The sequence below is a fragment of the Oncorhynchus mykiss genome, chromosome 17 (assembly GCF_013265735.2).
Source record: "Oncorhynchus mykiss isolate Arlee chromosome 17, USDA_OmykA_1.1, whole genome shotgun sequence".
Taxonomy (NCBI): domain Eukaryota; kingdom Metazoa; phylum Chordata; class Actinopteri; order Salmoniformes; family Salmonidae; genus Oncorhynchus; species Oncorhynchus mykiss.
Genome location: NC_048581.1, coordinates 60,007,615 through 60,029,640, shown reverse-complemented (window position 1 = coordinate 60,029,640; position 22,026 = coordinate 60,007,615). Strand labels below are relative to the sequence as shown.

At 43.2% G+C, this 22,026-nt stretch overlaps 1 protein-coding gene across 2 annotated transcripts; it reads left to right on the top strand.

Annotated features, from left to right (window-relative positions):
• The first annotated feature begins 989 nt into the window (after positions 1 to 989).
• On the top strand, positions 990 to 21,637 carry LOC110494254 (la-related protein 4). 2 transcript variants are annotated; one of them, XM_021569186.2, is made up of 17 exons: positions 991 to 1,395; positions 8,418 to 8,559; positions 8,920 to 9,081; positions 9,361 to 9,436; positions 9,860 to 9,996; positions 12,510 to 12,613; positions 12,732 to 12,842; positions 15,155 to 15,208; positions 16,192 to 16,410; positions 17,145 to 17,251; positions 17,770 to 17,811; positions 18,315 to 18,560; positions 18,919 to 18,970; positions 19,084 to 19,254; positions 19,939 to 20,066; positions 20,174 to 20,360; positions 20,524 to 21,637. In XM_021569186.2, exons 1-17 carry the CDS (start codon positions 1,294 to 1,296, stop codon positions 20,902 to 20,904), a joined length of 2,421 nt encoding a protein of 806 aa, XP_021424861.2. In that variant the 5' UTR covers positions 991 to 1,293; the 3' UTR covers positions 20,905 to 21,637. The 2 variants fall into 2 exon arrangements, with proteins under 2 accessions (XP_021424862.1, XP_021424861.2); XM_021569187.2 differs by lacking the exon at positions 17,770 to 17,811 and having other exon boundaries at positions 990 to 1,395.
• Positions 21,638 to 22,026: the final 389 nt, after the last annotated feature.

The window sequence follows — 22,026 nt, the reverse complement described above, 5'->3', positions numbered from 1 at the left end:
CTACTGGTGGGAAACTCATCTATCACTGAACTCCAATTTCTCCCACATGCTGAACTCTGACATCACCTAAGGAAATTACCTCTTAACAGCATTTTCGGCAGTTAAATGTAACATAACATTATTTATAAAAAAACAATCTATTCATATGGAGTTTGAACACTATAACAAAGACACTACAGTATGAAGTTTGACAGAGACTGCTTCTCCAACAGAAATCCCAGATCAAGCTTGTAGGCGATGTCATGGTGAAGTAGCTAAACTCATGTGCCAATATAACAGTTTAACTACAGTTCGTTCCCTCGCCCCTTCCCGGGCTCGAACCAGGGACCCTCTGCACACATAGACAACTGACACCCACGAAGCATCGTTACCCATCGCTCCACAAAACCCGCGGATCTTGCAGAGCATGGGGAACCACTACTTCAAGGTCTCAGAGCGATTGACGTCACCGATTGAAACGCTATTAGCGCGCATCACCGCTAACCAGCTAGCCATTTCACATCTGTTACACAGAAACACTTCATCAGATCTAAAGGTCGTCTCGCGCCAAACTGCGCAAGCTGTCAAATCAAAAGCACTCCTTTTATATAACGTTGTTTTTGATGAAAACTCAAATGCGTCAGTTTGTCACTTGCACGAGGTTGGAATAATAACATGTTCAACTACTTAAAAGACAGTGGCTCGAATCTAGGTTGTGCCTTTAGATTTGACAAAAATGAACAACTAAGGAAGAATTTGTCCCTTCTCTCAGGCTTCTCAAATCTGAGCCTGTTTCTGCTTGGTCTGTTTCGCAAGAGTTCCCAGAAGTCTTGCTATGTTGCACCTCTGGGTTTAGAGACTCTGTGACTATAATTAGTTTACAAGCATGATAGATGTACTTATGGTTTATGATTGACACAGTTTGTTTGCCATTAGTCAATCAACGTTTCAATGAATCAAAACACATGAATGCATCTAACTCGTATTTACGACTTTACAACTGGTCATTACCACCATCCCACTTGGTTATGAAAGCAGCATGAGACCCACTAGAGACAAGGTCAAGTTGTATGTTGGTTCAACACGCGGAGAATTGTCAGTGGCGCTTAGCTAAACTTCGAAAGGTGTAACGTTATGCCGCCATGAGAACGATTTGGTTTGTAACCGATAAATAATAGACGATTGATTATTCTATTTCCTTTTTATTGTGCCATTTGCTCCATTGATTGCAATCCGCTACAAAACATCGCAAGTTGAGCTGCGAGTGATAGCTTTCACTTGGGGGGTGGGGTGGGATTGTCAGGAGCGGTCCGGATGAGTTCGGAACAGTGTCTGGCTCTACAGCAGAAGGAGGTCAAGTCGGGATCGGACGAACGTGTGCAAGGGGAGATAATATCGAAAGATCAAGGCGGAATGGTAAGTTTGGGCCTTGTGCTAACTTGTCCCCCCCAAAAAATATTTCAAGTTCCTCATTGATTACTGCATTGTTGATTTTTAGAGCTTGCAAGAAAGACATTTCACTGTACTTGTCGTGACATTAACTTGAAGCTAATCATGTTGCGCTAACATTACTGCAATTCCATTAAACAGTCTGCGGTTGACTGACACTTGCATTGGCAGGTTCTGCCGCGTGTTTCTTAGTTGCCAGTCTGGCGTGTAACCTCTAAGTACACTTTACGGTAACTAACGTTAGCTAACTGTTTTTTTGTCGACACGTTAGCAAGCCTAGTAGGTCGACTAGTTCAACTTTAACTAACGTGTTAGATCCAATGATGTAACTCGCTAGCCGCGTTACTAGTACCTAGTTTTGTAGCTAACGTTAGTCGAGCTAGCAAACACCTGGCGGTATCGTTAGCCTTAGCTTAGTCGTTCCATGTACCTACAATTCATCCAATTAAACAATACTGTAACGTCGTTGTGTAACCAAAGACCGAGTGTAACGTCTTTGGTTTAACCCATCTAACGTTAACTTAGCTAGGTACAGTAGCTTGCTTAGTTGATTGTTGCTAGCTAACATGGCTAGCAAAAGTTAGCTAATTCATGCTAGCTCGTTGGTGGCGTCTGGGTTGGAGGCAGTAGGCAAGGTCTTCAAACTTGACAGTAGGTACAGCCAAAGACGATGGTACAACTAATTGAGTTGGGTAACGTTAGCTTGCGACTGTTGGCTTACGTTAATTTACAACATGTTTCATGCAAACAGTAACGTTAGTTAGACATGCAACTGGTTGGTTTCTTCGAATTTGCATACTCGTTTAATGACTAGTATCTTGTTACTCTAGCTAATGTACATTTTCGGTGGTGGTTGAAGGTCCAACGATACCCTCACCCGTGGGGGGGGGACTGATTCTTAATTGGTGTAATGTTTAGTTTACAAAACCTACTAGGCCTAAACCTACTAGAAAGTGGCCAGAAGAAGCTTTGGGAATGTTGGGGAGGAAGAAACCTTAAAAGGAACAAGCTCCTACGTAGAAAGTAATGTAAATTACAGTATATGTGTATATAGGCTGAGATGTTCTGCTACCCTGTAAAGCTTTATTGCCTATACTGGTTTGCATTTCACATCTATTCACCGAACCTCATTGAGGTAGATTGATAGTCATGCATTCAGTAGTTAGGCCCTAGGCTAATCGTCCACTTCCTAAGGCTAGACAGCTCTTCCTGACAGTAGGCCTCTGGGCTGTTAAATAACTAAGTCCAAGTAATCATACTTACTCCAAAAAAACCCAGTAGGTTGAAGTTTTTTTCACTATGGCACTGGGATATTTCACTTCTCTGTAAAAATAAATAAATAATAATATGTATGTTTGACAATATCATGGACCAGGAGTGAGAACAATTTCAGTACTTTGTAAGGTATCACCAACCCAAAACAAAGGGGTTCAACAGGCGCCGATTACGTGGATTTTGATTAAGGTAGCCCCCCCACCTCTCTGATTCAGAGGGGTTGGGTTAAATGCGGAAGACACATTTCAGTTTAATGCATTCAGTTGAACAACTGAGGTATCCCCCTTTCAATGTCGACCATTGTCTGAATTGCTTGCAAAAATCTACTCATTGTATTTTGAATTTGTCTTAGGCAGGTCGTGTAATGGACGAGAAAAGTTTGGCGGAAATAACCTGGCAACCAGAGGGTTGTTGATATCAAATCCTAGATGTACTTACCTGAAAGGCACTTCATCCACCACAACTCCACGGGTGCCCAGTATGGCAGCATCCCCCACACCTCCAAAACCTGTCTTTTGGGGGGGGGGGTGCAGTTTCAGTTGGAACAATTTGTTTTCTTATATTAAAATTGAAGTGATTTGGTGAACCTCGCTCGTGATGATTAACTGTGCCTGAGACCTAAAAGAGTTGTTGGCTCCCTGAGCTGAAAGTCTTGTGACATGCAGGAGACCCAGGTTTAAAAAAAAAACAAACAGTTTATCTCATTGGTACTGCGACTCTGCGAGAGGGTCATATGCGAGTGTTGTGATTGAGGTTGTTCAGTGAACCTCATTCCTGTGTTGAGTAACCTTGTCTAAGACCTGAAGACTTGTGTTGGCTCTCCGCAGGCTAAGAATTGTGGCTCACAGTCAGACGTTGGCCTACTTTCTCAGACCAGGATTCTGTTTAACCCAAAGGGGTATAAATCATTGGTTCAACCCTTTCCCTCAATCATGTTTAATGCCCTCTGACATAACTGATGCTATTTATGTGGCATTTTTGCTTTCCTGACCACCTCTGTAGCCTGGTCTCAGAGCAAAACATTGTTACTAAAATCTGTTACACTTCATTTAGTATGTTACATTAGCTTACATTATTTGACCCGTTTAGTATTATAGATTATGTTCAATAAGACGATAGGTTACTTAAGGAAAAAACTAAAGCTAGGTGGGCGAATAACACTAACATCTAGCAACCCCAAGGTTGCTTTCCTAGCCACTGTGCTTCTACATCTGCATTGCTTGCTGTTTGGTGTCTGGGGTTTCTGTATAGCACTTTGTGACATCGGCTGATTTTCAAAAGGGCTTTATAAATACATTTTGATAATTTGATTGAGAGTTATGGACAACTTCAGCATTTTAGCTAATTTGCAACTCCAAGTACTTACTCCCTTTTAGCTTCTTTGCAAGGACATAGTATGTTAGCCAAACCTTCCAACCCCAAACTTAACCCTTTAACCTAACTAACATTAGCATTAGCCACCTAGCTAACACTACCAACAGCAAATGGGAATTCATTTCATATGTATTGCAAATTCGTAACACATTGTATGCATTTCAATTCATAACATACTGTAAGTCCTACAATGCGTATTATATTGCACGACTGCTATAGAGCAATAGTAATGGCATCTTTTTGTAGGCATTAACTTTGCCATTGTTCAATGGACAAAGCCAATGGTGAAATGGTTTTGTAGGGTTATTGGCTAAATGCCAAAAATAAGGCCTGTGGTAAACCGCCTCATGAGATCTTCTACATTTTTGTTATATAGGAATTTGCTCAGGTAATGTCAATTTTTGTGAATTTGAAGCATTTTTGTAATTAATCATTCATATCAGTCAGTTAACATGGCGTTTAGCTCATAGAACAAAACGTATAAGATCTCCTAAGCCTGTGTAAACCTCAGACCTTATTTTTGGTAGTTATCCCAAACCCTATTCTTTCCCCATGAATGAATGAGGTAACATTTCCCGGTTTTATGACTACAAGCTGGCGAGCTCTATTAAATTGTTAGGCAAATTAATGTAACCTAACATGCAGTGATGGGGAAAAAAAGCATTTGATCCCCTGCTGATTTTGTACATTTGCCCACTGACAAAGAAATGATCCGTCTATAATTTTAATTGTAGGTTTATTTGAACAGTGAGAGACAGAATAACAACAACAAATCCAGAAAAACTCATGTCAAAAATGTTATAAATTGATTTGCATTTTAATGAGGGAAATAAGTATTTGACCCCCTCTCAATCAGAAAGATTTCTGGCTCCCAGGTGTCTTTTATACAGGTAACGAGCTGAGATTAGGAGCACTCCCTGTAAGAGTGTGCTCCTAATCTCAGTTTGTTACCTGTATAAAAGACACCTGTCCACAGAAGCAATCAATCAATCAGATTCCAAACTCTCCACCATGCCCAAGACCAAAGAGCTCTCCAAGGATGTCAGGGACACGATTGTAGACCTACACAAGGCTGGAAAGGGCTACAAGACCATCACCAAGCAGCTTGGTGAGAAGTTGACAACGGTTGGTGCGATTATTCGCACAAAAGTACTGTCAATCTCCCTCGGCCTGAGGCTCCATGCAAGATCTCACCTCGTGGAATTGCAATGATCATGAGAACGGTGAGGAATCAGCCCAGAACTACACGGGAGGATCTTGTCAATGATCTCAAGGCAGCTGGGACCATAGTCACCAAGAAAACAATTGGTAACATACTACCCCATGAAGGACTGAAATCCTGCAGCGCCCGCAAGGTCCCCCTGCTCAAGAAAGCACATATACATGTCCTTCTGAAGTTTGCCAATGAACATCTGAATGATTCAGAGGACAACTGGGTGAAAGTGTTGTGGTCAGATGAGACCAAAATGGAGCTCTTTGGCATCAACTCAACTCGCCGTGTTTGGAGGAGGAGGAATGCTGCCAATGACCCCAAGAACACCATCCCCACCGTCAAACATGGAGGTGGAAACATTATGCTTTGGGGGTGTTTTTCTGCTAAGGGGACAGGACAACTTCACCGCATCAAAGGGATGATGGACGGGGCCATGTACTTTCAAATCTTGGGTGAGAGCCTCCTTCCCTCAGCCAGGACATTGAAAATGGGATGGGTATTCCAGCATGTCAATGACCCAAAACACACGGCCAAGGCAACAAAGGAGTGGCTCAAGAAGAAGAACATAAAGGCCCTGGAGTGGCCTAGCCAGTCTCCAGACCTTAATCCCATAAAAATCTGTGGAGGGAGCTGAAGGTTCGAGTTGCCAAACGTCATCCTCGACACCTTAATGACTTGGAGAAGATCTGCAAAGAGGAGTGGGACAAAATCCCTCCTGAGATGTGTGCAAACCTGGTGGCCAACCGCAAGAAATGTCTGACCTCTGATTGCCAACAAGGGTTTTGCCACCAAGTACTAAGTCATGTTTTGCAGAGGGGTCAAATACCTATTTCCTTAATTTAAAATGCAAATCAATTTATAACATTTTTGACATGTGTTTTTCTGGATTTTTTTGTTATTCTGTCTCTCACTGTTAAAAGAAACCTACCATTAAAATTATAGATAATTTCTTTGTCAGTGGGAAAACGTACAAAATCAACAGGGGGTCAAATACTTTTTTCCCTCACTGTTTCATACTAAATGGAGTGGCATGGATCTAAGTATCATAACATACGTTTTGCTCTGAGACTAGATAGCCGTCGATGCTTTAAAATAGGTACTTATGTTATTCCTGGTTGCTCTACAGTGATTGCTATTTTATGTTCTTTGGAATTCAAATCTGCAGCGTATACTAGAGGTCGACCGATTTAATTATGGCCGATTTTTCAATTTTTCATTGATTGCTAATCTGCTTTTTTGATGCTGATTACATTGCATTCCTGCGTGGCAGGCTGACCACCTGTTACGCGAGTGCAGCAAGGAGCCAAGGTAAGTTGCTAGCTAGTATTAAACTCATCCAATTAAAAAAAACAATCAATCTTCACATAACTTGTGATTAACTACACATGGTTGATATTACTAGGTTAAGTAGCTTGTCCTGCGTTGCATATAATCAATGCAGTGCCTGTTAATTTATCATCGAATCTCAGCCTACTTCGCCAAACGGGCGATGATTTAACATTAATGTTATAGCGAGATAGTCCACGCATCAATTCCTATAACTACAACCTAAAACTTCTTAACTGGGAATATTGAACCACCAGCTTTCATATGTTCTGAGCAAGGAACTTAAACGTTAGCTTTTTTACATGGCACATATTGCACTTTTACTTTCTTCTCCATCACTGTTTTTGCATTCTTTAAACCAAATTGAGCATGTTTCATTATTTGAGACTAAATAGGTTTTATTGATCTATTAAGTTAAAATAACTGTTCATTCAGTATTATTTTCCTTACGTATAATTTTTTGGGGGCAGATTTTGATTTTTTTTTGGTCCTCCAGTAATCAGTATCGGCGTTGAAAAATCATAATCGGTCAACCACCAGCATGTTGCTGGAACGGCATGTATGCCTGTCAACATGTGCTCATTCGTTGTTCTATTGGCAGAGGGTAGGTAGGGGAAGAGTTGAACGAGGGTTTTGATTTAAGCGACGCTTCGACCAATTGCGAGACTATCTTTGGTGGAGACGAATGTGTGAACGAGAGGTGATGCACAAAGTCAAAGATGGTGGCTAAATGAGTTCACTCAGGCAGTTTTACCATCGGTGGGGTGGTCGGTTTAAGGGAGTGACTCGCCTAGACACCAATGTGATAGCAGCTGGGTCTGATCTGCTTAGTTTATTGAACCAGGGGGAAAAAAACTGCGAGTTGGGTGTCTCCCTTGCTCTCCAGTCTCTGACGAAGTGTGTCGGTACTTGTGGAGAGGTCGGAGTCTAACAGTACCATAACCAAAGAAAAATCCATTGAGTACTCATGAAAGCTCCTTCACTGTAGCATGCGCTCACAGTTTGCAGTTTTGGTATTCGTCCTAATGTGAATTGAACTATGTTGTCGAGTTCCACCCATTGTACGTTTTTTTTTCTTCTATTTAAGTGAGGACCGTCTTGGATTAGCTGGCTACATTAATTAAATCAGTTAGCTAGCGAGTCAGTACAACATTGTGAGGAAATGTTTGGTCTGTATAGGGGTCTAGTCTAAAGTTCGTCTGGAACTAAATTTTATGGCGCTATAGGAAGCCGGCGTAGCATTCCTGTCAATACACACTACCGTTAATCAATAGTTGCAATTGGGGAATACCATAATGCTTTAGATCATTGGTGAGCGTGCAAAGTATCAAACTTGTTAAGAAATGGAGTTGTAGCTAGTAGGCTACATGTCGCAATTGATTTCAGAATCTTAAACAACAAGAACTTGTGTAGTCCTCCTGCCTGGCAGGACATATAATGCCTCCTTTAAATTTAGTCCATTCATTAGCCTGGCAATTTATTTCATTTTCCCCCCCCATTTTTTTTTTCTCAATTCATTCCCTTTTTCTGATAGTAAAATGATTACCTATAAACCTTGGAATGTGTTTTTATGTGGAACATTGAACATTTGAAAATTACGCATTCATAACGCATTACTCCAAATGGACTTGTGTAGCCTACGGTTGATTTATGTTTGATGGTATATGTGTTTGACAGATATAATTGGCTGTCTTGAAAATGATGCAACTTTGGAATCTGAATGTATGTGCTCTAAATTTATGTTTTGACTTTGCCAGACACCTACAGCAGCCTTAAGGAGTTTGTGCTTTTCATCACACAGGTAACCACAAAGGGAGCAGGTCTGAACCCCAATGCCAAAGTCTGGCAGGAGATCTCTGCGCCCCAGAGCCAAGTCCCAGATGAGGGCATAGAGGGCCCCTACTTGCTCCAGATGACCCCTAACTCTGCTGATGTCACTGAGGGTGTGGGCCAATTTAAATGCACCCTGTAGTTTTTATTTCAACACTACATGCATACACAGGCCTTCATAGATCTGTCACCAGACGAGCAATAGCTTGAACAGATTTCTCTCAAATTCTGTACACGTCGTGTTAAGCACGTGGTTTTAGGCTTTTGATTTGCAGAGTTCAGAGGGTACAATGGCCCTTTTTGGAAGGACTATTAATCAAGGCCTGAGATCATCCTAACCCTGCTCTGTGGAGGCACTGAAAACCAAGCTCTGTTATGAGACTGGATTACATAGCCTCCCTGGTTCAACCTTGACATTCTCTTTCTCCATTCAGACTCTTATCGACCACATGACTCTCCCCTCTTCCTCCCAGGTTACTCAGAGGTCCCTCCTACTGGGGCTAAGGGGTATGGCATGGGGTACTCGGACCCATCCTTGGACAGCAGTGCCCCTGCACCCACAGAGGGGGTATTGAACGGCATGGACCCCCCTGAGCTGGGATACCCTCTCTATGACCCTGTGACTGGTTCAGCAGGTCAGTAGCAGTCCTTTGGTCAGCTCCCTCTGGGTCAGATGCTTTTGAGATGCCATGCTCTGATCTGGCGTTGAAGGGAATTGGATACATTACGTTTCTCAGTTTTGCCTTTCACCAAGTATTGTCATTGAGTGTTACATTAATTAATTTCATAATGATTACCAATAGTAACGATCCGAGATGTAAGGCTTTGGCCAACTTTTCCTATGCACAAGGGCTGGTACTAGGCATTGCAGCCTTGAGTCAAACATGAATTTTGATCTGAAATTGTTTGTGCAGTGGAGGAAAAGCAGCCGCTCTTAGAGGTGAGCATCAGAGAGTGTCTGAAGAAACAGATGGAGTTCTGCTTCTCCAGGTGAGTATGTAACTGCTTTTGAGAGCCTATTTCAGATGGTTGTTATAACTTAAATACAGTCAGAATTGAAATGTCATTGAACTAAGAAATTCTACATGGTGTTGTAGTGTATTGAGTAGACCTTGGATTTGTACCCCCGGTGATCAACATCGCGCTTGGAAGGACCCAGGAGCGCTTTGACTGGAGGGCTATCCTTTTCATATCTCTCAATCTATTCACTCTCACTTTCCTACTCCTTCTACACCTCTTCCTCTCATTCCCTCTAGCTCCGTCAGTACAGTGTGACTGACCTAATGACCGTGAGATTATGAGATCTGAGGGGAACAAGGAAAAGAAACATGGACATATGAGTGTATGATTTTGATATCTTCGCGTAACAGACATGGCGTGTTGGTTTCTCATGCCGTGTTGCTGTCTCTTCAGAGAGAATCTGTCCAAGGACTTGTACCTGATGTCCCAGATGGACAGTGACCAGTTTGTCCCCATCTGGACCATCGCCAGCATGGAGGGCGTCAAGGTTCTCACCACTGACATGGACCTGATTCTGGAGGTGCTACGAGGTACAAACCCATGTCTTTAACCCTGTGGGAGTGGGGAGACCTGAGGAAATAGCCTGTCTGGATAGGCTTATAGCTGTAGCCTGCTACAAGAATGGTCTGAAACCAGCTCAGATGGCTGGCTAAAAATCCTGCATAAGAACACTTAGCATACAAGTTGTAAAGGCTCTTACCAGATGTTGTTGATACACGGCTGGGAACTAGATTAGTGGTAGAAGTAACAATGCGATGGCTGTAACGCCACCAGTAGATGCATTTATAATTGTATAGAGGAATAATAATGCCAATTGGGGTAGTCAAACTTAAAACAAGGTAGTATAGTGCCTTGCAAAAGTATTCATCCCCCTTGGTGTTTTTCCTATTTTGTTACATTACAACTTGTAATTTAAATAGCTTTTTATTTGGCTTTCATGTAACGGACATATACAAAATAGTCCAAATTGGGGAAGTGACATTTTAAAAATTACTTGTTTAAAAAAAACATTAGTGGTATGTGCATATGTATTCACCTACTTTGCTATGAAGCCCCTAAATAAGATCTGGTGCAACCAATTACCTTCAGAAGTCACATTAGTTAGATTGTGACACTGATATAAAGTCCACCTGTGTGCAATCTCTCTGTGTGTGTGTGTGTGTGTGTGTGTGTGTGTATATATATATCTACCTACCTGTTCTGAAAAGCCCCCAGAGTCTGCAACACCACAAAGCAAGGGGCACCACCAAGCAAGTGGTACCATGAAGACCAAGGAGCTCTCTAAACAGGTCAGGGACGAAGTTGTGGAGAAGTATAGATCAGGGTTGGGTTATAAAAAAATATCTGCAACTTTGGCCATCCCACGGAGCACCATTAAATCCATTATTAAAACATGGAAAGAATATGGCACCGCAACAAACCTGCCTAGAGAGGGCTGCCCACCAAAACTCACGGACCAGGTAAGAAGGGCTTCAGAGGGGCAACAAAGAGACAAAAGATAATCCTGAAGGAGCTGCAAAACTCCACAGCGGAGATAGGAGTATCTATCCATAGGACGGACCATGTTTAGCCGTACACTCCACAGAACTGGGCTTTACGGAAGAGTGGACAGAAAAAAGCCATTGCATGTGGGAGACTCCCCAAACATATGGAAGAAGGTACTCTGGTCAGATGAGACTAAAATTGAGTTTTTTGGCCATCAAGGAAAACTAGGGCAATCCCAACACCTCTCACCCCCCCCCCCCCCCCCCCCCCCGAGAATACCAATGTTTTTCATTGGCACTGGGAAACTGGTCAGAATTGAAGGAATGATGGATGGCGCTAAATACAGGGAAATTCTTGAGGGAAACCTGTTTCAGTCTTCCAGAGATTTGAGATTGGGCCGGAGGTTCACCTTCCAGCAGGACAATGACCCTAAGCATACTGCTAAAGCAACAATTGAGTGGTTTAAGGGGCAATAGTTAAATGTCTTGGAATGGCCTAGTCAAAGCCCAGACCTCAATCCAATTGAGAATCTGTGGTATGACTTAATGGTTGCTGTACACCAGTAGAACCCATCCAACTTAAAGGAGCTGGAGCATTTTTGCCTTGAAGAATGGGCAACAATTCCAGTGGCTAGATGTGCCAAGCTTATAGAGACATACCCCAAGAGACTTGCAGCTGTAATTGCTGCAAAAGGTGGCTCTACAAAGTATTGACTTTGGGGGGAGCATAGTTAAGCACCCTCAAGTTTTCCATTTCCCCCCCCCCTTGTTAAACAAACATATTTTGCATCTTCAAAGTGGTAGGCATGTTGTGTAAATCAAATTATAGAACCCCCCCAAAATAAAAATCTATTTTAATTCCAGGTTGTAAGGCAACAAAATAGGAAAAATGCAGGTAGGTGAGGAAATTGCATTTGGAACTTCTTGATCTATTTGAAAGGTAACCTTAAATGGTGGATTTTCAAGCACTTTGGGTAGGTATGCCATGAACCTGGCTTTGGGAGCAAACTCACTCAAAGGTGAGAAAATAGTCCTCAGTGTCATTATTGGAGAAGGCTCTAGTAAATCCTAGTGGGTGATATTTCTGACACGTTGTTCAGGGGTCGCATTAGCTTTCAGAAGTCTGCAGCCAAATTGTCTTAGAATGAAAAAGCAAGTTTAAAAAAAACTTTTTTTTTGCAAAAATGATGCATGGCTATCATATTTCAAATGTTTGTCATATAATGCAGCCAGCTACATTTCCTAACTTCAAGCAAAACGTTAATTTTGCATTTTAACTGGCTACACCTAAGAAAAACTGTACCGGAGAAAAATAGCCTTCACATCAGTCAGAGTGCTGGTGATCCAATGGCGAGAGCAAAGATATTTCATCCAGGTGGAGAAGTGCAACTCCGTTGCAACTGTATGAATTGTGAAATTAGTCCCTTTACGTTCATGATTTGGCGTGAACCCTAATTGTATTTTATTTTTCTGCGTTTGACTTTTTCCTTTCCGGCTAGAAAAAAAAAAAGCAAAATCCTGCGTTAATGAGACCCCTTGGTTGATGTGTGTGGTTTCAGCCTCGCCCATGGTGCAAGTTGACGAGAGTGGGAAAAAGGTTCGGCCCAACCACAAGCGCTGCATCATCATTCTGAGGGAGGTGCCCGAGACCACACCGGTGGAGGTAACCAAATGGGAGAATTCATGTTTTTACAATTTACCTTAGCTCATTACATGTGACAAATATGGTTATTTTGTTGAACTGTAAACCCTCATCTTCTCTCTATTTCCTTTTCCTTCAGGAAGTGGAGACCCTCTTTAAGAATGAAAACTGCCCTGAAGTGCTTAGTGTTGAATTTGCGGCCAATAACAACTGGTACATCACGTTCCGGTCGGACACTGATGCACAGCAGGTAGTTTCACATTCTTAACTAGCGATGGGGGAAAATCGATAGTTATATATCCCAATAGTATTGTGGATCATATCAATACTTTGACCCCAGTATCGTTGTTGCTAGGTAGTGTTAGCTAGTGCTAGTGTCATGGGAATTCAGTACTGAGAGAGATTTGCTAATATCTTCAAACAATTATCTGTATTTAAAATAAGTTAATTACTGCAATAATGAGGCTGCCCCTCCCCTAACCTTTACACAAATGCAGAGTACTTATCTAGATATATCTATCAGCAAAAAAAGAAACGTCCCCTTTTTCAAGACCCTGTCTTTCAAAGATAATTCGTGAAAATCTAACTTCACAGCTCTTCATTGTAAAGGGTTTAAACACTGTTTCCCATGCTTGTTCTGTTCAATGAACCATAAACAATTAATGAACATGCACCTGTGAAAAGGTCGTTAAGACATTAACAGCTTACAGGCGGTAGGCAATTATGTCACAGTTATGAAACCTTGGGACACTAAAGAGGCCTTTCTACTGACTCTGAAAAACACCAAAAGAAAGATGCCCAGGGTCCCTGCTCATCTGTGTGAATGTGCCTTAGGCATGCTGCAAGGAGGCATGAGGACTGCAGATGGGGCCAGGGCAATAAATTGCAATGTCCGTACTGTGAGATGCCTAAGACAGCGCTACAGGACGGACATCTGATTGTCCTCGCAGTGGCAGACCATGTGTAACAACGCCTGCACAGGATCGGTACATCCGAACACACCTGCGGAACAGGTAGAGGATGGCAACAACTGCCCGAGTATCACCAGGAACTTACAATACCTCCATCAGTGCTCACACTGGCCGCAATCGGCTGAGACGCTGGACAGGAGGCTTGTAGGCCTGTTAGGCAGGTACTCACCAGACATCACCGGCAACAACGTTGCCTATGGGCATAAACCCACCGTTGCTGGACCAGACAGGACTGGCAAAAAGTTATCTTCACTGACGAGTCGCGGTTTTGTCTCACCAGGGGTGATGGTCGGATTTGCGTTTATCGTCGAAGGAATGAGCGTTACACCGAGGCCTGTGCTCTGGAGCGGGATCAATTTTTGGAGGTGGAGGGTCTGTCATGGTCTGGGGCGGTGTGTCACAGCATCATCGGACTGAGCTTGTTGTCATTGCAGGCAATCTCAACGCTGTGCGTTACAGGGAAGACATCCTCCTCCCTCATGTGTTTCCTTTCCTGCAGGCTAATCCTGACATGACCCTCCAGCATGACAATGCCACCAGCCATACTGCTCGTTCTGTGTGTGTTTTCCTGCAAGACAGGAATGTTGGTGTTCTGAAACATTATTCAATTTCTGTTAGTCACATGTCTGAATCTTGTGTTCATAAAAATATTTACAAATGTTAAGTTTGAAAGTAAACGCAGTTGACAGTGTGAGGATGTTTTTTTTGCTGAATTTATATCTGACATATCAATGCTCAGTCATGGTTGGTTCACCCCCCCATGTAGACCAGGGAGCATTATAAGCCACTCTGGGTTCATTCTGTTATCTGCATGTGGGTTGTTGTCTTAACCCCACCCTGGCTTAGTTTCCCAGATGCAAGAGCGATTTAGAGACCATGAGGAATTGCTCCAAACTCCTCCTGGCTATCTCTCGGTTACACCCACCACATCTTGTCTATGCAATGCAGTCTTCAACTCATTTGTCAGCTCAAGCCATCTCTAGTGACCATACACCTAGATTAGCTGCAGGGAACTAGAGTGGAGAACTTAAAAACAGACTAACAGGACAGAAATATCCTCCTATTTGTTAAGTATTAATTGCTAACTATTAATATCAAACAAATCAGGTAAATGTGTAATTTTCTATCACACCTGTCAGCACTACCTGTGCTGAAACACTGGTGTTTTTCATCCTATAGCTTGTTCTTCTAGTTTTGAAATAGTGTGCCAACATGTTTTCAGCACTTTATTTCCATGAGTGATCAAAACAAATTTTCTCATGCTCTCGATTGTCTCCCTGCAGCAGACCATAGTGAGAAATGATTGGAACATCATCGCAATATAGAATCACAGTGCATATAGAATTGATACATAGCGTATCATAGTATCGCGATGTCCCTGGCCATTCCCAGCCCTATTCACAACTAGCCGTAGTCAGTGAAAATGACTTGCAAATTCCAAGTCCTCATTCAATGTTCACATTGTTTTTTTCCCCCGATTTGTGGGGAGAGAATGTATGCACTCATTAGGTAAGTCGCTCTAGATAAGAGCGTCTGCTAAATTACTCAAATGTAAATGTACTTTTATTTATTCTCGCTTCTCATTCCTCAGGCCCACAGATATCTAAGGGAAGAAGTGAAAACATTTCAGGGAAAACCCATCATGGTTAGTACATTTTACATTTCTTTTCTCACGTAAGACATGCTTTTCTTTGATCAGATTTATTTTAGTCAAGGGGAGGCAATGTGTAACATAAGTCAACTGTACAGCTCTGATATCAGCTGATAGGAGTTGGGGGAATGCGGTGCTGTACCTCCCTCACTGTTCTGCAGTCAGCTTTTATGAGGTCAAGTCACTGAGTTTTAGAGGGGGTTGCTGTCTCATTGCCGGGAGCTTGTGGCTGAGCTGTGGCTACACGACGGCAAGGTCACCTTGAGTTTGTGCCTGCATAAGGATCCGATAAGGAAGGCGAGGCCAGCCAGGCTGCAAGCAATTTCTCTCTCCCTCTGTTATATTAGTCTGAATTCCATCTCCCACATTCAAGAAGATATGACATTGTCCACATTTCATTCAACCACTCTTTAGCAGTAGTTATTTTTGATCCTACTTCATTTAAGAGCGAATGACAATGAATTTCAAAGTCATTCATTGACCTTCGACAACTTCAATTTAATTTGGTGCACTAGATCAAGTAGGTTAATGCATTAAACTCTGGCAAAAGCGAAGCCCGCAGTGTTGATCATTGTGCATGCAAGGACCCAGGAGCACTGACTGTGGAGGACTCCTCTTCGGCTCTCTAAATCTCTCTCGTCTCCTCTCTGACCTTTCTCCCTTTTTTTTTTTCATCCCTCCTCTACACCTCTTCCTCCCTCTGTCAGCACAGTGTGACTGAGATTGAGTTCTGAGGGGAACAAGGAGCATAGCCTCCATTTCCTTCTCTTTTTAAATGGCAGAGTGGGGACACAATCATGTGAAGCATATTTTAATCTTGAATTTGTTTATTCAATGGACTGCATGTTGTACTGAGTATTAATGTGTGCTAACATGTCATGTGTTTGTACTTCATTCCCACCCTCTTTGCATTCCTCCACACACACACACATCTCCCTGCCCCACCTGTCTGTCTCGCTCTCTTTTCCTCTGTCCAGGCTCGTATCAAGGCCATCAACACATTCTTTGCAAAGAATGGCTACCGTAGCGTACTGGACTCCAGTGTGTACAGCCAGCAGGGCCAGTCTCAGTCCCAGTACACCTCTACACACCACTATATGCAGCAGGTGTTCAGCCCCCAGCAGCAGTACCCTCTCTACCCCCTGGTGCCCCCCACCTGGAACCCATCGCCTGCCCCTTATTTCGAGACCCCACTGGTAAGGCCCAGATGAATGTGGTTCCCTGTTCAAATCAAATTTTATTTGTCCCATGTGCCGAATACAACAGATGTAGTAGACATTACAGTGAAATGCTTACTTATGAGTTCTTAGCCAATAATGCATTTCAAGAAAGGAAAATGTTTTCTTAACTCCCTAACGCAAAAAATAAAAATGAACACGATAGAATTACATAAGAATAACGAGGCTATATACAGGGGGTACGGAGGTAATTTGTACAAAGTGACTAACTTTTATATTGTATTACGCTTGGTTATAAGATCTGTTCATTCCTAGGCTGACCAGCCCATCCAGATCATGTAATGGAGAGTGTGGCGGTTGCTTATCATGGGAACAATGGTGTTGGTTTACCTGTGGCTACTCGGTTCTGAACAAAGAGATCAAATTGAGTCCAGTTTTCAGCAAATGGCTCCTTTCTTAAAATAAAGACGTGACCCAGTGATGACAGGTCAAAGTGCATAGAGTGGTTTCAGGCTGGAAGACAAGCCACTTGTCCTGTTCAGACTCGTATGAATATACCATGTGTCAGCTGTAACACACACCCTTAACCTTGCAATCTGGGGTGCGAGTGGTCATGACATTTAGTAATGTAGCACTGTCAGGATCAGCTGTTCCTGTAAGAGCTGTGTCGTAACTGAGGTGATTAACCTTTGTCATTGACCGGCTACACTGAGTGATCGTGGGTGGCATTTTTTTCCTTCTCTTTCATCCAGGCCCCGTTCCCCAACAGTGGCTTTGTGAATGGCTTCAGCGCCCCTGGGAACTACAAGACTGGCACCTGTCCCCTGGGCCTCGGACGATCGCCCTTCAACAGCAACCGGTAGGTGTTTTCGCTCAGGGCAAGAACCCCCATCCGGCTTCAACTTGATCCTTTATCAAATGGCTTTGACCCAATGATGACACATTGATGCGCATAGAGGTGCTTCAAGCTGTGAGATGAAGGCTTTTGGGTTTCTTTCTCCTCCCTCCCTCCTACTTTTCTTACCAACTCTCTCTTGCGCCCCAAAGTCACCAGTCTCCACACTTGACCCGATGAGCGTTAAGATTATGAGATCTGAGGGTTCAAACAGGCGTTTGGCCATACAAAGTGGACCATTTGAATTCTGTCACAGCCTTACAAAATTAGATGCATTCTGACATTCTGTTTAAATAAAATAAAAAAGCTGGGTTGACTAGCACTGGGGTGGTTGTTGTAATTGCGCAGACAATGTGATTTAGTACATATATGATTCATATTTATGTTCCTGAACAAAATAAGACAAATTATATTTGTTAGTCGTTTTTTGGGGTCTGCTGTCATGAATAACTTGTTGCCTTTTACTTCCCCCTGTCCCACAGTGTCCCCCTCTATTCCAGAAAGTATGTAATCAATGCCTTCAGGTATAAACAGTTATCAATCACGTTATCAGTTGCTGCTCCACCTCCATTTCATCCATTCTCATTCTAAAACATACATTTTAGCAAGATAGTTTCAAGTTGCATTATCTATCAATTTTAATGCTACAGTGTAGTGTCCTTGAACTGTGGCAACCCTCCACTGATATTTGAGAAAGCTAGCGTAACTCACAAATGACGGTATATGAAACCGAGAGCTTGGGGATTAAATTCAAGTTTGCACTTTGACTACAAGATGCAGAAAGTTCATTACCATCAGCGTGTGCTTAGCAAACAAAAACCCTTCCCTTAGTATTCTATACAGTAGCATAGTTACAATATTCACCATCTTAATGTTTAATGTCCTTATCCTCTCCATATCTGCATGAATCTTACTGGAACAGCTCTAGCTGTTTTGTGATCAAGTTATTGTATCTTTAGACTGAATGATAGCTAGCAGTTATACCTGGTGAGAATGAGATCCAGTTATGACTGATTTCCTTCCTCAGGAACCATGTGAAGAGCCAGCCCCAGCCATGTGATGAAACCCTACCTCCATCTGTGACCCCCGTACCCCCCCTGGTGGATGGCCTGTCTGGCCCCTCCAGCCCTCAGCCACCCCGCATGACTGGGGCTCCCCTGGTTAGCACCCCTGAACCTGGCCCTGCTCTCACCTCTTACTGCCTCAGGGACACCCTCCCACTGGCTTCAGAGGGGATGTCTAACGGAGACCTGGGCATTGCTGGCAGAAGCAGGTCAGTCTCCACAGACAACAAACGCACACACTCACAACCTGCTCATACATGAAATGCCATCATCACATTTGGTCTTTACCAAATGGCTTTGACCCTATGATGACAAATCAATGCGCATAGAGGTGCTTCCAAGTTGTAGGATGAAGACTTGGGTTTCACTCTCCTCTCTTTCTTTCGCTCAAACTCTCTTCTATCCCCCCAATGTCACTAGTCTATACACTTGACCCGATGAGCTGTAAGATTATGAGATCTGAGGGTTCAAACATGTCTTTTTTGGCCATACAAATCCTTCTCAGAACCGCAACAATGCCTTTTACTCTTGGGCTTCTTATGCTCATCTTGGTGATAATGTTTGTAGGAGAGGCAGCTACCGAGGGATGCGCAGAAGGAGAGAGGACGAGCGGCTCATGGTCAGTTACGTTTTTCATAATTTCCACTTCTGTCACTTGTATTCTATACCCTATCTGACCCCAAGCGCAGTTGGATTGAAGCTAAAAACACGTTTCTTGTGTGTTGTTTACAGAGGCCCATCCCTCTGAGCGAGGTTAAGGTTCCACAGCCCAAGTTTGACTTGGCAACCTCCAACTTCCCTCCGTTGCCTGGGTGTACGGTCAGCATGCAGGGAGAAGAGCCCGTGCTGGAGACGCGCATGTCTGACGTGGTGCGGGGTGTTAAGGTGGTGACCAGTGACAAAGTAAGGAGAAACTCTTTTGCACTTCGTTTTTTTTCTTGACACAAACAAATAGGCTTACTAACTGGTTAGAATTGTTTTTCCTGGTCAGGCCACTTAACCCCAACTCTTACATCTGGCAGGTAGCCTAGTGGTTAAGAGCGTTGGGTTAGTAACAAAAGGTTGCTGGTTTTAACCTTGAGCCGACTAGATGAAACTGCCTATGCTCTTGAGCAAGGCACTTATCCGGTACCAGAGCGCCAAGTCTAGGTCCAAAAGGCTTCTACACCCCCCCCTTATGCTGATGGTACTCTGTTATCTATGCATAGTCGCTTTAACTCTAGCTACATGTACATATTACCTCAACTCACCGGTGCCCCCTGCACATTGACTCTGTACCAACTGGTACCCCTGTATATAGCCTTGCTACTGTTATTTTACTGCTGCTCTTTTTTTAAATAAAATGTTTTCTTAACTGGATTGTTGGTTAAGGGCTTGTAACTAAGAATTTCACTAAGGTCTACACCTGTTTTATTCGGTGCATGTGACAAATACAATTTGATTTGAACCCTAATGTTCTCCTGTGGTGTTGCTCTGTATAAGCATGTCACCTAAATGACTAAAATGTAATCACTCTCTCATTGTGGTCTCAACCAAATGCCATGTTATTTTTTTCCCTCCAAATCAACTGTCCCATCTCATTTCCAGCCTGAGGTGAATAAGGAGTCTGTGGCCCCTCCTGTTAGTACCCAGGAGGGAACTGGGAGCGTGCCCAGTCCTGTCATGCCAGCCCTCAAACCCCCCACCCCTCTAGTTGTGCAGCCCCCTGTTCCAAGGTATAGTCTTCCTCTGGTTTACGGTCACAAAGGTGTGCTGTAGGGATTTCTAAGATATTTAAATGTTGGAAATAAACCTTAATAGAAATCTTTTCTTCTGTCTGCAGTGTTGCTCACCCGGTAGAGAAGCCTGAGCCTCATGTCCAAAGGGAGGCTGCTAGAACCCCCACACCACCCTCTTCTTTGCCAACCCCATCACAGCCCGCTGCTGCTACCAAACCCACCCCTATCCCCACCAGCAGTCAGTCCATCTCCACGACAACACCAGTCCCCGCTGCCCCCACTACCGCACCGGTAAGACTTCACTCACTACCTGGCTGATTTCACTGGATAGATAATGCATTGGATATGTCAGTTAACACATCTGGTTAAAAAGAGTTAAACGAAAAGCTGTTCTACCTATTATTTTTCTCCTCCCCCTATTCTGTTTCCTGTCTATATTTCACCATCCAACCAGGAGCCAAGGAAGCTGAGCTATGCTGAGATGTGCAAGCGGCCAGCCACCCAGCTCCCAGCCCCCAGCACCCCCAACCCTCCCATCACCTCTGCCAGCCAACCCCTGCAGGAGCTTCGGGTCAACAAGGCGGACGAGCCTGCCGCCTCCAGCAGCAGCAATGGCGATAGGCCAGAGAAACCTGAGGGGTCTGGAGAAGGCCTGTCCCTTCGTGACCCCCTGGGCACATACCGTTCGGGTAACGGCCCTTCCCGATCCGGAGGGATGGGCCTAAAGTACCGGGATCAACAGCGTGGTGCCTCTATGAGACGACGGATCTCCCCCCACAGCTGGGCTAGAGGGAGTGGGAAGGAACAGAACATTCCACCCCGGTCGCCGAAGTAGTTTAAACCACAACCAATAGACTAAAAGGAAAACAAACAGATCTATGTTAAGACAGAAATATATGAATATATATTATTGGATGAAAGAACATGTGCGTTCTTAATCTAGAAGACCCTCCTGGAGCTCAGTCGGACACACTGACCTTTGTTTGGGAAAACACTGAAAGCGGTAATCATTTTAAGTGGGGGTGAACATGAGTGTCACAAAACAAACTGAAGGACTTGTTTGAAAGAACAGTGAGATGCTGACATGTGGCCTCACCTTGGTTAGCTTGAAGAATGGGCCCTCCGCTAAATCGATGAATTTTATTTTTATGTGAAAGTGGGGTTTGAGAGAGGGGGGACAAATGTATGGTAAGTAAAGCCTTGTATCTCAAAAATACCAGTAGTTGCAAAATAAAAAACAACAGTTGAGCTGTTAGCAAATCTAGTTTATATGCAACTAAGCAAAAGATGTGGATATCCACCGATATGACAACTGAGTTGATACTACTTCCTTATAAAAAATTATATTGAGGGAGGGGTTAGTAGGGTATTGTTCATTAACTGTGTGGAAATGTGCTTTTATGAAGGTTGGAAGCAAGAGATGGCCACATGGTTCAGGAGTTGTTCTGAGAGTTGGGAAGCCTGTCAAGTCAAGCTGCACATTCATTTAGGTGAAGAAACCGTCTTCGACATGTCTGCTTTTAGTCTGGAATTTAAAAAAAAAGCTTTAACCAGTGGGGAAATGTGAATTAAAATCGATGCATTTCTTTTCATGGTTGACGGAAAATTTTGGTACAGCCTTGCATAAGTACAACATTGAAAACTTTACAATAGTGCATGAATACTTGAGCAGTGCAAATTTGGGGAAGTGTTTGTATAGTCAGACTGATGTAACTGAATTGTTATATTTTTTATCTTCATTTACTCTTTCTTCCATATAGATGGTTAAATGTTTGGCTGTGTATGTCATGGGTAAAGGCTCATAGAGGGAGTAGTCTTCCCTTAGTTTAGGCATTCAGTTATTGAGACACTCACATCCTAGACACTAATGGTGTATGTAACTGGCTGGCTTTTCATGAATTCTACAGTGTTGTACATAGCCATTTAAGAAGAGCAGTTAAAAAAAAAAAAGTTGTGG

Excerpts from the sequence above, each read along its gene's own strand:
- LOC110494254 (XM_021569186.2), top strand. The coding sequence starts at position 1,294 with ATGAGTTCGGAACAGTGTCTGGCTCTACAGCAGAAGGAGGTCAAGTCG. Across the intron at positions 16,411-17,144 it reads CTTATTTCGAGACCCCACTG|GCCCCGTTCCCCAACAGTGG; the intron begins GTAAGGCCCAGA and ends TCTTTCATCCAG. Across the intron at positions 20,067-20,173 it reads GTGCAGCCCCCTGTTCCAAG|TGTTGCTCACCCGGTAGAGA; the intron begins GTATAGTCTTCC and ends TTCTGTCTGCAG.